Here is a 16,801-nt window from a genome sequence, read left to right as displayed (position 1 = left end):
TGCGATTGATCGGATCTCATGGGGTGGAAGCATTGATTAATCTTAGCTCCTTTGAAGAGGGATGAGTTTTACAGTAGGAGCAATAAACTACATCCGCAGGGCTAGGTGATGGCCTGGGATCAGTTAGGACAATCGGGAACGGAGGAAGGAGGTTATCAAAGGATGCGTGGTCATGGAAGGGATGGAGGGAGGTGTTAGCCTGGTACGGGATGTGGTTCCGAGGCAGGCCCACGCTGAAGGGGTGGTTTATGGCCCGAGCATGTGAGTGCGGGGGTTGTCAGTGCGCGGGGGATGCTTGCGAGGTCAGAGAGACGCGCTGGCAATCGGCAATGGGCAGAGAGGCCATGGGACTCAAAATGGCTGCTGCTTACGCACACGTATGGACCTGGAAAAGGGAAAATGGGCGCCGATAATGTTTAACAGTCTAAACAGAGTCTCATGTATATAAATGGTGCAATCACCCTAACTTTGGGTCTCCATTAGACAAAAATTATAGTGCAACAACATCTGCATAAACCAAAATTCCCAAAGAAGTAGAAAGACCAATAATGGTATAACAAATTCATTTGATATACCTTGAGGCCAGACTCGATACAAGTTGGAAATATCCACTACCTTCTCCCCCAGCCCAGTTTTGTGATCGAGCTGCACCAATGTCCAAACAAGGGCTCAAGCATACAGCTGCTCCAGGCCGACTACATAATTGCGGAGGCATACCATTAATAACACAAGTGATTAACCAACCTGTGATCTGGAGTAATACACAATACCATTAGAAGGCCTTGCCAGACAGGAAAAAGTGCAGAACCAACTGTTGTTGCAAGCGCTCTACACTACTTTTGTGATATGTTGCTGAGCTTTAGGACCTAGTACAAACCTGTTACGGATCAATATTATTTACACACCGATACATCAAAGTGGACTGCAGGATATAATTACTCATGTTTACTACTAATGAAGCAGGCTTCTTGAAACCACAGGCTCACATACCACTAAGATCAGGCTAGTTAATAAAACTGTTCTCTTCCTTTTCAATCAACAAGGGCGTTCAAAACGTTAATGTATGGAACAAAACACAGGTTGGATGTTATTTTGGGAAAATTGTGTGGAAACCTCTACAAATACTGACTAAGAAACTACAAGGAAACGGGTATCTCATCTGTTAGTAAGACCCTAGGATACAGAATATGAATTTGTTATACTACTTTTGGATAACTACTTTTTTTTTTGCTGTTATGACTGTAATCAAGTTCCCCAATTGCATTCATGTGTGGCATGAAACCGAGAAATAAAAATGTGTAACGCGATGCAAAAAAGAAAGTACACCGCCTTAGAATGATTTTACACATTAACCTCACCAAGTCTTGATTTAATCCTAACTAATTAAAATCGAAAACCATTTGTGACAAAGAGCAAACACAAATTTTCACTTTGTAATTCATTAATGTGAATACATGATAATCACTTACATGAAACAGCTATTTGAAAGTATTGCTATAAGAGGGAATTTCACAAGTAAGTCAATCACTGGGTGCACTTTTTCACACAAGACTCCTGAATGCAGCCGATCTTTCTATTTAATAATTAATGACTATGTGACATTGGTAAGAGTTATTGGTCAATGAGGTTAGTTTTATCTACTTTTAGGACTTGGTGGGGCCTAGATTAATGTCAGACATGGCTTAATGAACAAATTACTTACCTTCGATGACTCCTTATCTGGTAGAGACTATCTGGCCGCAGATTCCTTACCTTACAATTATCCACAGGTTCAGACTGGATAAGGATTTTTTTTGGGGAGCAGTGCCACTGCATGCTGGTAGGTGGCGTCGTTCAGCTCTGCATGCCGTCGTCCACGCTAGAAGTGGCGTATGTGGTCCCTATATAGGCGTCACCCCACAAGCAAAGGTCAGTTTTTGCGACTTTCCACACCAGGAGCATGGAGTTACAAAGAACACGGACCACTGATGTGGAAAACTAGGGCCCTGAAAGGGGAACACCTCTGTCCCTAGAAATCTGAACACAGAGTGGGGAGGATGGGTGGGTCACTAAGGAATCTTCAGATTGGTAATGCCTTATCTGCTAGAGAGTCTATCAAAGGTAAACCTGTTCATCTGACCGAGATAAATTACCAAGGATTATTTTTTTGGGGTGAAATCTTTTTATTAACCTGGCTCACAGGTACATAAAAAACATAGAGTACATTTAGCAGGAGATAGTCAGCAGTCTCTGATTCATACAGTAGGCAGGTCAAAACATTCCCAAAGACCACCCCACGCTTCATACCCCACCCGCCTCCCCCCGGATCCTCGGTATTTTCGGCAGGGGCCCCAGACCTTCCTCCACTTCTTCACACACCCTCTTGCCTTGTAAATCGTCTCCTCCACCCTTTGGCACCAATCCAAGTGCAAAAACAACAGTTGATTGTCAGAATGCAGAACAAGGTCATACATTCACCCCAGTACAGAGATCTGGGCCTAAATCCATCATTTGTTTGCACTCCACACCACCCCAGTTCAGACATGGCCATATGCAAATCAGCCTTGACCCTGTGCCTCATGGGAACAGTCCAGCCCGAACTGCCAAGCCATGTCTTTACAGGACCGGAATCAAGCATCCTAGGACCGGTTTCTGGCTATCAGCCGTCTTCAGCCAGGATAGCTTGACTCCAGTGGTGTTGAGAGCATGGGTTGAATGTATGACATTGTTCTGCATTCTGTCCATCAATTGTTTTAGCATTTGTCACCCCGAGTGGGATGGGTATGCTCAGACGTGAGTCCCATGCTCTCCACACCACTGGAGTCAAGCTATCCTGGCTGAAGACGGCTGATAGCCAGAAACCGGTCCTAGGATGCTTGATTCCGGTCCAGGAAAGACATGGCTTGGCAGTTCGGGCTGGACTGTTCCCATGAGGCACAGGGTCAAGGCTGATTTGCATATGGCCATGTCTGAACTGGGGTGGTGTGGAGAGCAAAAAAACGATGGATTTAGGCCCAGATCTCTGTACTGGGGTGAATGTATGACATTGTTCTGCATTCTGTCCATCAACTGTTGTTTTTGCACCAATCCAAGTCCCACCTCCATTGGTCCCATTGTGGAGCCTCCTGCGCCCCCCCACCACTGGGCAATATTCCTTTTCACCAACCCAGCGGCCAGGGCCAGACAGATCTCTTTATATCTTGTCCAATCAGTCAGACCTTTAATCATTAATAAAAGCCACCTCGGCTCCACCGGAACTGGCGACCCTACAACTATCTCCATGGTACGATCAACCTTAGACCAGAAGGGCACCACCCTCGGACAGTCCCACAAGATATAAAAAAAGTGCCCTCCTGATTGCAGCCTCTCGCGCACAAGGGAGATTTAGTCCTTCCCCCAGGAGAACAGGTGCGTGCGCGGGTAGTAGACCCGATGCAGGATCTTGAAGATAAATTACCAAGGATTATTAACCTTAGAGTAAGTAAAAAGTTTCTAAAGCATGCAAATACTGAGGTGTCTTGGCGCTAGAGAACTACAATTTAGCTGAAAAAAGACAAACTTAGTACAAGAAATGAAGAGCCGTGTCTTCACAGATTTCCTGAAAGATATCAGATTTGTTTGACATCTCATAGGCAAGGACAAAGACTTCCAGAATTGGCCAGCTAAGTATGAAAAGCTTCTGCCTCCCCAACTGGTCTTTTATTTTAGGAATGACCAGAAATCTAGAGGAGGATGATCTTAAACCACAATGCGGAAAATACAACTTAGAAGCCTTCTGAAAATAATGATGGGCAATTCCATACAATGCTTTTGGCACCATGCACAAAGCCTTCAATTTTACCCTTTCAGAGACAGGCAACCAGTGTAGGTCACGTATACTCTTTGAGATGGGAATAAACTTGGGGATTTTTAAGAGCAAAATGGCTGCCATGTTTTGCAGTGATTGAAGACGTTTGTGAATTTCCAAATAAATGTAAAAAAAAAAATGTAAATTGATACTTGTATAGCGCACTACTCACCCGCAAGGGTCTCAAGGCGCTTGTACGAATACCGCTGTGGAACCCATCCTGGCTTTCCCTGTGAGGCGTCCACTCCTGGGCACCCCCCAAGTTGGAGGCCAGGCATCCTTAGCGTTGTGGGGGCCGTTGTGGAGATTAAGCAAGCTATTGCCCAGAGTTGCAGAGTGGGACTCCATGATTGGAATAGGCACAGAGGCGAGAATTATCTGGTCCGTGGAATTTTGAGCCCAAGACCCACCGAGGCGGGGAATTGAACCCTGGTCCCGGGCTAGACCTCTGCATCAGGGTCTGCCGCTCTAATCATTGAGCCACACTCCACAAGCGCGTTGCAGTGGTGTATCGTAGATTTATTGCATGCCAGAGGGAATACATGGAAATAATTTTTTTGTGTCTTAAGCAGATAAAAACAAGAAGAGTTTATGTGATTTATTAGTTCCGAAAAGCATAGCTGCCTATCAAATATGACCCCCAGGTTTTTCACCTTCCGAACTGGGGGTGGAGGCGGGCCAAGATTAGCAGGCCACCACAAATCGTTCCTGAACAGAATGTTGCTTCCAAAAAGAAGTGCCTCTATTTTCTAAGTATTTTACGTAAAACTGTTTTCCTGCATCCAGATTGAAATGAGCCAAACAGTTGTTAAAAGCTTTAACAACAATTTCTACGTCAGATGAGATTGATATAACAATTTGCTTATCGCCGGCGTTGGATATCGCAGAAAAACCATATGATTGAATATGTTTTACCAGGAGGCGACATAGAAGTTAAACAGCGTGGGGGAGAACAATTATAGAACAATTATCCCTGGGGCACATGGAAGACAGAATGAATTTGAGGTGCAACCACCAAACTCAATGGTTTGTTCCCTGTTGGATAGGAAGGAACTTGGAATAGCAAGCTCCACCCTCCCTTGTTAATGTTAATGTTATGTTATGTTATGTTAAATGGGGTGCTTCTATAGCGCACAGCTACTCCGAGGAGTGTCCCCGCGCTGTCAGAGCTCACAGGTCTAGAGTGGGAGAAAAACAAGACGAGCGAAAAGAACATAGCGTAGAAGGGTTGGGGATATTGCATGAACAGCAAGGTCTTCAGCTCTTTCCTGAATGCCAGCAGATTGGAGCTGGAACTGAGAGAAAGAGGAAGATCGTTCCACAGCCGGGGAGCAAGATGTTTGAAAGAACGCCCCCCACAGCGGGCACAATAGATCCTAGGAGTGACTGCCCTGGCCTGAGTCGAGGATCGTAGGGATCTAGAAGGGAGATAGAAACTGATCCATTTCTGGAGAAAGCGGGCGCCTATACCATGAAGGGCTTTAAAAGCGATGGTCAGGGCCTTGAAAGCGATCCGCTTCTTTATGGGCAGCCAATGAAGAGTTCTGAGGCGCTCAGTGGCCCTGGCTCTCCTAGTGAGGCCAAAGATGGCACGGGCCGCAGAGTTCTGCACAACCTGGAGACGCGATAAGAGGTAGTCCGGCAGACCTAGGTACAGAACGTTGGCGTAGTCAAGGCGCGAGCCAATCAGGGCCTGCACCGTGGTCTTTCTGTGCTCTACGGATAGAAGCGGCAGGAACTTCCTCAGCATCTTCAGGATCGCAAAGCATCTGCCAGCCAGGCACGACACCTGGCCCCTGAAGGAGAGGCAGTTGTCTACCTGAATACCTAGGTTTTTCGCCGCCCCCGAATCACTGTCAGGAGGGAACATGGCGGCAGGCCACCACTCTTTCCATCTGGGGTCTGCGGGACAGCCGAAAAAAAGCACTTCCGATTTTTCGGACTTGCACTTGAGGCTGTGACGACTGAACCAGTCAAACACAGCCCCAAGGCAGCCCCGAATAGACGTCCCGTCAAAGTCGTGGCCCCTGTCGCAGGTGAACAGGAGTTGCGTGTCATCAGCATACGACACGGTCTGGGCCCCAAAACCCTCCGCGAGTGCCGCCAGAGGGGTCATATAAATGTAGCTCCCTAGCTGGTTAATAAGCACGGAGTGGTTAACCGAACCAAGCACAGCCAACAGGTCCAACAGGATAAGCACAGCCCTTCCTCCCTTGTCTACCAACAGTCAAATCTCAGTGGAGACAACCAAGGCTGATTCAGAGCAATATTTCAGTCTGAAACCATGTTGTGATGGATCCAAAAAAAGTGTCCAAAAAAGCCATCAGATCTTCATTTTAGGCATTTTCCAATATTTCTGAGGGATGCGGTAAGCGGGGAATAGACAGATAATTTTTGATGGTAACAGACTACTGAGAAGGTTTAAAAAAATTATAATAATTAAACGAACCAATGCTTTTTTCCATGCTGCTGTAAATTGACCTGAAATCAAAATATTCAGGAGTTTTACCAGATGTACTACAATTGCAATAATTTGTAAGGAATACGGAGGGCAGGGGTCCAAAGGAGAAATAGATTTGGTCGTTTCTAGCAGTTTTAACACTTTGTCTTCAGTTAGAGGTGAAAAATTATCAAACCATTTGGAACATCAACGGATTTATCCTACAGCCCCACAAAAGATAAGCTAAAAGAATTAACTGCATGGATCACATTTTGATGGGGCGAAAATCTGTCATAGAAGCGGTTTACCTTCCTCTGAAAAAAAACAGCAAGTTTATCACAGAAAACCTGATGCAGGGTAAAGGATTTATTTTGGTCAAAATTTGAAAGCAAAGTGATAGTTTTAAACAGCTCTCTTGTAGGGTTTTTAGCAGTGTTTATTTTTTCTGAAAAATATCTAATCTTTTTGTAATATTTAATGCTTTGTACTCTTCAATAACAGATTTATATTTATTTTTCTCTTCTGTGCCATAATCCTGCCTCCATCTCGGTTCTTGTGCCCTACATTTTTGTTTCAGTTTTTTAATTCAAAGGAAGTAGATGGCCTTTTCCTATGGCGTTTAATGTTGTGGCTAATGGGTTATGTTATGTTATGGGTTATGTTATGTTTAATGGCTAGTTGAGGTTCTCCAGAGTCTCTCCAACCAGAAAAGTTAGAAACAGCAGTTTCAATATTAGTTTCCAATACTGGGCTGTGATTTCTCAAGGCAGTTTCGAACTCAAGTTTATCAATTTTCCTCCAAGGGCGCTTTTAATGGATTTCCCAAATTTAAAGGGTAGGATTTGCTGGCTGGAACAGCTAGTTTAAAAAAGACTGCTCGGAGAACTGTCCCTGTCAAAGGTAATGCTTTCTCAAATTTTATTGCTGAATTATTAGTGAAACTTCCATCACAGGTAGGATTAGTCCTGCATCCTCACAGAGGATGGGTAGCTTGCGCATTGTGGTGGCTGGGAGGATAAGACATGGCTGGAAGCCCCTTCCGTGGCCAAAAAAGGATCGAAAGGCGGACCGGGGTTGACGAGGGACAATGGAAAGGCCCAAGGACCTGACCATAGCCCGGCTATCTTTGAAGTGCTCCAGCTGTGATGCCATCTGGTCTCCGAAGAGACTTGTCTCAAAAGGCAAATCCATTAGCAACACTTGGACATACCCAGAAAAAGTCAGTGTTTCTCAGCCAGGAGTGTCGCCCTAAGGCCACTGGCTAAGAAACCATTCATCCCAGCGTGACGATCATATCCAGACCACATCGGACCATGAACTTGGCTGCATTTCTCCCATCTGCATTAGCTTGTGAAAGTAGGGCCTGAGCTACCTGCGGAACCATGGGCAGCACCTATTTCTTTCGAAAGGGGCCCGGCCTCTTGGATTCCCTATCCGATGGAGTGGAAGGGAATGTGCCAGGGTTTACACTGGAGGTGGAGCTTGGACCACCAAGCTCTCCCAGGTATGGTGTTGGGTAAAGAAATTGGGGTCCACTAGTGCAGGGCGGTGGCAGGCAAGTTCCAAGTGACATATGTGAAGGAGTCATTAAATGGGAGAAGCAGGGGGGGCACCCCTGTCAAGATGTTAGTCTTGACTGCCACTGAGGGAGTCCTGCACCTCGGCTGCCCTCCTCCCCACGATAGCAAAAGAGGTTCCCTCCTCTGTAAACACATAAGGAGGAGTGACCATGCCAGTATCTTGTGGAAGTGTCCAGTCCATTGGCGTCTGCCCATTCCTCACACCAGGCCATTTTGGGGTTAGGGGCTGGTAATCGCCAGGGTCTAGGTAACCCTCCAAATCCTCCCAGAATCCTAGCCCATAGGAATAGGGTTTGAGGTCCAGCCTGTAAGGCATGGCTCCAGTCCACCATGCCCCTCCGGCTCCATGTCAGAGTCTGGAATGGGGACAGTGCCACCAAATGGCGCAGAGAGCGTCAAAATCGGGTTGGGTCCTGGGGAAGGTCAAGGAGTGATCCATCCGTAGATCCAAGGGGCCCGGCTGCAGCCGGGGACCGAGCTGTTGGCAGAGAACCAATGGGGGCACCTCCCGAACCACCCCCGGGCCCAAAAGTGTGCCAGCATGAACAGGCTACCCAAAGTTGAGTTGCATGAGCTTATAGAACTCACAAAGTTGGGAGGCGTCGCTGCTGCTCCCGGAAATTCCAGAAGGTGTGGAGCCAGCCCAGGCGTGGAATCAACCATGGAGGGAGACCGCTAATTACGCACTTACTCGCCTTGTCGGATAACTACGCAAGACAGGGAAGGGGGAAATCATGTGTGGGTGGGGGTGGGGGTGGGGGTGGGGGGGGGGGGGGGGGGCTGGGGGAAAGAGCATAGCCCTCTTCAACTTTTTACTTTTCTTTGTGAGACTTACCTGTGGATGACTTCTAGTGTGATTAAGATCTTGGGCTTTGCAGCCAATCCCAGGACCTTCTTCTCGACTTGGATCAAGACAGTCACACATCAAACGAGCTAGGCACTACACACACGTCACTTAAGGTGCAGAGCTAGGCACTACACACACGTCACTTAAGGTGCAGACGATGCAAAAAAATGCTGTGTCGAATGATGTCAAGTACCGGCGCGCAGGTGTACTGCTCATGAAAAAACTTTCCGGATCTAGTCTGACTCCTGGGGATAATTCTAAGGTAAGGGATATGCAGCTAGAAGTCTCATTCAGATATGTAAAGCCACAGAACCTTAAGATGGGGTACTTTAAATCGAACAAGATCAATATAAAAACATCTGCAATGTCATCCTTTTTATTAATATATTTGTTTTTTGGAGGACTATGGTACAGTTGAACAACTTGTTTACCTTCGCCAACGCCTTATCTGTTAGAGGCAATATCTAGCCCCAGATAAGGACCTTTGAATTTCCCCAGGCATCAGACTGGTGCAGAAGATTTTTCATGAGCAGCACACATGTGCCAGTTGGTGTCATTGATCGGCTCTGTGTGGCACTCCAACACCCCACAAAGAGTTGGTCATCAACCGGGACTCCCTTGTGCGGTCAAGGTAGAAGGACAATGATCTTTTAGACTGATGAGGAGAAACGTAGAAAGTGGGAAAGGTGAAAGATTGGCTCACATGAAATGGTGTTACCACCTGTGGCAAGAAAGAGGCCCTAGCGAATGCAGGAGGTCTGCCATAACCTGGAGGTGAGAGAAGATAGCCTGGTGCGAGCCTGCCTTCAGCAGCCAGTCGTCGATATAGGGTAAGACTGGCACCCCTGATGTACGCAGATGAGCTGCAGCCACTACCTTCACCTTAATGTTTAGGTTTATGTGGGGATATTTATATAGCGCGCTGTCGCTCCAAGGAGCATCCTGGCGCTTCGACTCCATTGCTGATAGGTTAGCATGATTTACCTGATTGTAGATGTTTTGTACTCTGAGAAAGCAGACAAGTGATTTACAAACTGATTCGGCTAGCCCATAGATCCATGTTTTAAGGGATTTTTTAAAAATCTGTTCTGAAGTAATTGTGCGAAGATGGGAGGGCAGTTTGTTCCATGCTTTAGCTCCTATGACTGCCAGAGATTTTCCTCCCTTTGTGGCAAGTCTAAACTTGGGGACAGTCATCAAGTTGGCAGTAGCTGACCTGAGTTCTCTTGTAGGGTGATATCTGTTGAATTTGTTATACAGATATTGTGGGCCACGCTTGTGAAAAGCCCTAAAGGTGATCACAAGGACTTTAAACAAAATGCGCTTCTGAATAGGAAGCCAGTGCAGCATGTCCAAAGCGGTCGATGCTGATGATTTTCTGGGCCACCTTAGAACCAGCCGCGCCACCGAATTCTGTACCATCTGTAGTTTGTGCAGGGTAGATTTTGCCACCCCTGCATACAGACTGTTACAGTAATCTATCCTTGATGTAATTAATGCAATTGCTACTGTACGGCGGGCTGATAGAGGCAGGAAATCAAAGAATTTTCTAAGGCCTTTTATGATATTAAAACAAAGGGCGGCAACTTCTCTAGTTTGTTGTTTGAAAGAGAGCATCTCATCAAATTTTATTCCCAAATTTCGTGTTGCACTAATGGTGTTTGGTGGAGCTTCCGCATCAGATGGCCAGCAAGTGTGTGGGGAGAAGAGGTTGTTTTTCCCAAATGGTAAGATCTCTGTTTTAGCAGAGTTGCATTTGAGATGGTTATTATGCATCCAGTTGAAGGTCGCGGTCAGACACTCTTTCAGAACCTGTTCGGCTTTTTCTGAGTTTTCATCCAGAACCAGGACCAATTGAGTGTCGTCTGCGTAAGCTATGGTACTGATGTCATAAGAAGCAATAAGGCTGATCAGGGGAGCCATATAAAGATTAAACAAGGTAGGGCTCAAACTTGAGCCCTGTGGCACCCCTGAGCCAATCTTCTTCTCTTCCGAATGGAATTGTCCAAGCATGGTTATCTGTCTTCTGTTCAACAGGAAGTTTTTAAACCATTTTAACACTTGAGGAGCACTGGTAAGGCCAAAATGGAGCACAGTGAACTGAAAATGCTTCCGGCCTACTGTAAACCGGGGTGAACACCAATGGGCTGACAGGAGGGGGAACATGAAAACAGGTGTCCTGCCATTCCAATGCTACTAGCCAGTCTCCTAGGTCCAGGGCAAACAATACCTGAGCTAATGTGCGTATCTTGAATTTCTCCTTTTGAGGAATTATTTGAGGGCTTGGAGATCTAGGATAGGACAAAGGCCCCTGTCCTTTTGCTGGACCAGAAAGTAGCGGGAATAGTAACCACAGCTTACTTCTGGCACTTGAACCCTCTCCAAGGCCCCCTTGCCCAAGAGAGGCATGACTTCCTCATAGAGCAGGGACATATAATACTCAGACAGCCATTTGTAAGAGGGAGGTATAGAAGTAGGGCCAGTCTCAAAGGGGAAGGAGTAGCCCCTTTGGGCGATCTGCTGAACCCACCTGTCTGATGTAAGGGACTGCCAGTACTGGAGGTGACGGCAGATCCTGTCACCAACTGGATGCTCATGATCTACAGTTTAGGGAAGTTTGAAGGCTGAAGCTGCTGGGGGTGGCTGGACCTGACCGCTGGCTACCTGACCGACAAGGATGGTAGGAACTGCACACTCTTCAATGCAAAGGCTAGGAAGCTAGCTTGGCTTGCTGTTCAATCCTAATTCTATTGAGAGTTATAGGAATTGTTGCTCGATGTAATGATGCAGAAGTACCGTAAACCTAAATATCAAACCTGGGAGAAAAAAAAATGGCAAAAGGGGAGGGAAATGACAACAAAAAAAACACACACAATTTGTGCTGCTTTTAAAACAAAAAACCCTCAAACATTCTGATAATTCTAATACCATGTGTACATACTTACATTTAGCATTTCAACAGTAAGTAAGGCAACCAGGTGGCTCCGTCATCAGGCCAAGCGACTGCATCAGATCAGTTCAATGTCTTCATTATGAACACAACCATATTCGTATCAGTCAATATACATCTTTGCGATGCATTACTCTGATTTACTCCTGTTGGCTTCAGACCCAGTATACTGTATTGTTCCTCATGTCTTGCAGCTACTGTGAGAATCTTAGTGCCTTTTTCACCATCCACAACATAGCATGTGTGTTTATCATCGACAGCAGAAGTACAAACTGCAGAAACCTTCAAATGTGCGTTGTTTAACATGCATCTCTGTACTTGCGGACTGTGGCTTCAACTGTTCCTGCAAATGTGCCACAACTTTCCCTCAGACGTCAAATGGCTCTAAACAGTACCATAACCAACGCTTGTAGGATTTCCAACCTATAGTGTCACCAACAGGTAGAGTCAGATTTCATCTGTTTATGTGAATCACAGGTTTAATTTTCACTTCAACAATTCTGTATGTTTTCATACTACTTTAGCACCGACCTGTACTTGACGCTATATAACTTATACTTACTGCTTTATTTTCTTGCTGCCGGGGTCCACCTTGTTAAAGTAAGAATTTGTCAAGTTACCATTTTGCTGCAGAATGCCAATGTCCCCAAACAGACTCAGCTTCTGGAGATTTCTGAAACAACAACGAAGTACATCTTAAGCAACAAGGCAGCCACAATTTACATATAAAATGCGTTTATGTCCAAAATAGTCTCCTTCAGCTTTCAATCACAGAAAACAGATATTAAACAGAAGAAAACATTTTGTAATGGAATGGAATAGGCCAAAAGTCCGAACACAGGGTAAGCAACTGGGATAAATCTATAAAATAGCATAAATTAATCAAAACACTGAATCATATCTTTCAGTCATCGAAGGTGTCACAAGGTTTTACAACCTTTAACTATCAGTGACAAAGGAGAGGGCTCTGCTAATTCATGCTTAATTTAGCTATTACCATATCATTAAAAAAACGTTATTTAGTATTAGCTGGACCATAAAAGTACACAATAACATCATTGAATTCATCAGACAATAATAACAAAGTGCATCAACATTTTTAAAACAAAGTCAATACAAAAAGACGAATACAAGACAGCACAATCAAATAACAGACAATTTATTCCTGTAATTTACATAGTTAAAATCAAAACTGACATTGTGCAAATTAGCCAAATGTAAATGCCATCCGGGCAAATAATGGCTAATACAGTACATTCTTGACTAAGACCTCCTAAAGCAGTTATCAAAGAAGCAACAAATCACATTAAAGTGCATGACATTTGGGTATATCTAGCCTTACAGGGCATAAAACAATCATGAAAAATGTTGTGACAACACAAAAGTGCATACTAAATAACAGATCAGGTCAGCCCAGACCCAAATCGAGCGCCTTCCTCAGCGACAAGGCCTAGAACATGCAACAGCTTAAGACGTGAATATCTGGAAGTAACTTAAGGTACAAATAAACAGGAATAACCTGGAAATATTAAGAGATTTTTAACAAAAAGGTACCAAAAAACCTTTTACAAGTTCATAAAAACCACACAAGAACATAAAATGCACAAGATCCTAGGCAGAAAATGTGTCACATGTACAGGGTCTCAACTGCGCATTCGCAGTAATAAGCCTAGGTAAGATCAGTAACAGATGAAATAGATTAAATCCAAATCTAGTGAGAAAGAACAGATGATGACTGATGGATACATTAAGCAAACAGGGTTCAATAACTGACCCTGTTAAGATCTGAGCCTATCCTCGCACCGAAGGATTAGCAAGTTTTACACCCTCTCACTGCTTCCCACCATGGCAGGAAGAGTTTTTCTATGTCCAAGAAAAGTCGGTCTCAAAAATATTTTGCTGAGAATCTAACAAAGCTGTTTTACCTAGCTTAACGTCCCATTTAATTGACTGTCACCCTTGAAGATGCATATAATCAATAAGTATCTCCCCTTTAAAGTGATTCTCAGGTCTTATCCAGATGGTAAGCCAACTAATCAAGGGACGCAGAGCAATGAGGTCCGACGAAACACAGCCCCAGGTCCTCATGAACCATCAAATCAGTGGTAGATGCTGGGACTGCCAAAAGGTGTCTACAGAACACATTCTTCTCCACCTGGAGCTCTAGTGAGTCTATATATCCCAATACATTACTGTCATATGTGGCTACTGAGACCGATTTGGCCTGCTAATTCTTTATCAATACGCCAAGTGGCTTAATATAGATTCAAGAGGAAAAAGAAAGGACTACCCAGTACAGCTCACTAAGGAAGTAGGCAATGTCTACTTCCATTACCATATGCAGCAAAATGACCCACAACTGTTCACCCTGTTAAAGGCAGAGGACAGATCCATGAATGCAATAAACAGTGACCCAGGTCTCAAAGTAATCATACAGAAACTGTCTTCAAATCTAACTAATCTATGAATCTCCCAATTTATGAATTCAACAGTTTATAACCATTTCCTACAAGGTTTTTTATTGCACAAGAAGTCAGGTGTGCACACAAATGACTTCACGAGAAAGAGGGACTGGATATAAAGCTAGAATATCCTCGGTTATTACATGGTGCTTTTCTTTTAAGATTACTTTTTTGTTGGTTTTCGAATGAGTGCTCCCATTTAACCAATTACAATTCACAACCCTCCCTTAGACATTGCATGACCATGATCCTACCAACGGGAAATGAATTCAAGATTAAAGCAACTTGTGGTCACTCAAAGGGGCTATCTATCACCTTTAAGTCAGAAAGTGACGTAAAAAGGCAATCAGAAGCAGTCAGATAATTACTAAGAGAAGAACCCTGGGTAGAAATATTGGTGTAATTTGATGGAATATCACAGTCAATTCTTCCATTTGCAATCAGCCATTCATATTTTCTCAAGAGCATATTTGCTTGTTAATCCGTTTTAGTATTAACATGAAGTGTCACTGAGGGGATATTAAAAACTTCCTGTGAACAAGGTCGGGCTGCCTAGCGGAAGAACTCCGCCCTACCTGCTGCAGTGTTTCTCATTCCCCGAGACCGGACCCGGACTTGAACCCACGCCCCGCGGCACCCGCTCTGCGGGCGCCGCTCGTCTTCCTGAGTCCCTCCTGTTACGGTGCACTGAGGCTTGAAGGACTGAAGCCACTTACCAAACAAGGCTCGTCGTGGGACTGCGAGTACCAGCGGGCAGTGCGCTAACCTGCCACAGCTGGTCCTCTTCCCGCCGCCTCCCTGTACATTTAAATCAGGGGCTGGACTTGGGTTCTGTGTGCTCCTGTGAACAAGGTCGGGCTGCCTAGAGGAAGAACTCCGCCCTACCTGCTGCAGTGTTTCTCATTCCCCGAGACCGGACCCGGACTTGAACCCACGCCTCGCGGCACCCGCTCCGCGGGCACCGCTCGTCTTCCTGAGTCCCTCCTGTTACGGTGCACTGAGGCTTGAAGGACTGAAGCCACTTACCAACAAGGCTCGTCGTGGGACTGCGAGGACCAGCGGGCAGTGCGCTAACCTGCCACAGCTGGTCCTCTTCCCGCCGCCTCCCTGTGCATTTAAATCGGGGGGTGCAGGATCACCATTTCCGGCCCGCGGGACGCGCGCGGATGCGCACGGGCGAAGACCGGGCCAAAAGCGGGCCCGTTTGTGCCCGTTCGTGACCGGACCGGGTCACCCCCCCAACTGTTTTGTATCCACTTGACATCTGGACTATGGCTGGACGGGAAACACGGAGTAAGTCCTTGATCCTTACTAGGGCGAATAACATTATTGATAAGGAAATTACTACTCTGGAGAAACGCCTATCTAAAGAACTAATGTCTTTAAAAAGATCATCCTTGGGTACTCTGGCTAATGCTAAAACACCGGAAAGACTTATTGATAACTCTATCCCTGCGGCGGTTATTCAACCTCCCCCTTCCGAGGTAGAACGTCTGCCAAGAGCGGAACCTGATACCTTGGCAAATGTAATTGTAACTGTAGCTGAAATTAACCATGTTCTTGATAGTAACAATGTATCCATCATCTCCGTTCCTGAAGAGAGTTCTATTAATTCCAAGTCCCAGGGGGAGAGAGAAGGTGCTATTAGGAAACGGAAAAGATCATACAATAAAAAAGCTGGAAGGTCCTCTAAAACAGCTAATTTACATAATGAACCGACACCACCCAATATTATCCAAGAAATGATCCCCCCCAGATGCGAGGCCTCTATAGAAAGGATTGCTGTCCTATTTAAATCTATTGTATCCCCGCTAGAGGCCAAACTAGATAGGTTGGATCTTAGAATATCCAACATTGAGAAAACCACAGCCACTATCTTAGCTAATTCCATTAAGCCCAACAGCTTATGCACCCCACATATTGCTCCCACTCCCCCAGCTCCCCACTTTACAACTGTGACCCAATTCCCCGTTTGCCCTACAGCAGGCCCCTTACCTGCTCCCTCTTTATCTAGCAAAGACAATACTGCAATTTTACAACATCTCCCGGGCCACCAACCCGGTATGTCCAACCCACCTGGACCTATGGCCGAAGAGACACGAGGGTCTCCAATTAAAGAATACAAAACCCTTAGACCACGACGGCCTGATCTCCCGCCGGAAGCTAACCGGTGTATGGTAGTTTTAGCTGGAGCCCCCCCCCCCCCCCTGGAAATAGGGGAAACCGAAACCTTTAGCTCCCAGAAAAGCAAAATCATTAAATGGCTTAATTGGAATAGACCCCTACCGGCCCATTTGCACAACGAAATTATCATGGTAAGGAGGGTACCCTGGGTCGGTAAGACGCCGAAATCCATTAATGGAGATTGCATTACTGTCAACTTTAGAGACCCCCGCACGGTATCCCACATCTGTGCGGGATTCAACAGGTCCTTTGATTCTACCATCCAAACCCTTCCAGTTTCCTTCTTTTTTCCACCTAACAATGTCACCCATTATACTGGAAGAAACGACTGGACCAGGGTCGAACGTAGGGGCAGACAAAGATTATATGACACTAGACCTGCTATGCCACCCCAATACATGCCCCAGCACAATCCTTTTTAGGTCTCGCCTGTCGATGCGCATGCGCATCGAGCAAGCGAGACTATAGGGGCTCATCCACTCTTTATCTAACTGCAAGGAATCGTGGCGATT

General features: G+C 45.6%; 1 protein-coding gene across 1 annotated transcript in view; it reads right to left on the bottom strand.

The window, feature by feature from the left end:
- Positions 1–16,801, bottom strand: part of FBXO33 (F-box protein 33) — a 116,946-nt gene that overhangs the window by 61,486 nt on the left and 38,659 nt on the right. Inside the window, exon 2 of the mRNA XM_086937345.1 lies at positions 12,206–12,316. Coding sequence (XP_086793471.1) covers positions 12,206–12,316 — 111 coding nt within the window. The remainder of the gene's footprint in view (positions 1–12,205; positions 12,317–16,801) is intronic.

The sequence above is a fragment of the Lissotriton vulgaris genome, chromosome 9 (assembly GCF_964263255.1).
Source record: "Lissotriton vulgaris chromosome 9, aLisVul1.2, whole genome shotgun sequence".
In the NCBI taxonomy this organism is placed as follows: Eukaryota; Metazoa; Chordata; class Amphibia; order Caudata; family Salamandridae; genus Lissotriton; species Lissotriton vulgaris.
This window is presented reverse-complemented; position numbering and strand designations above follow the sequence as displayed.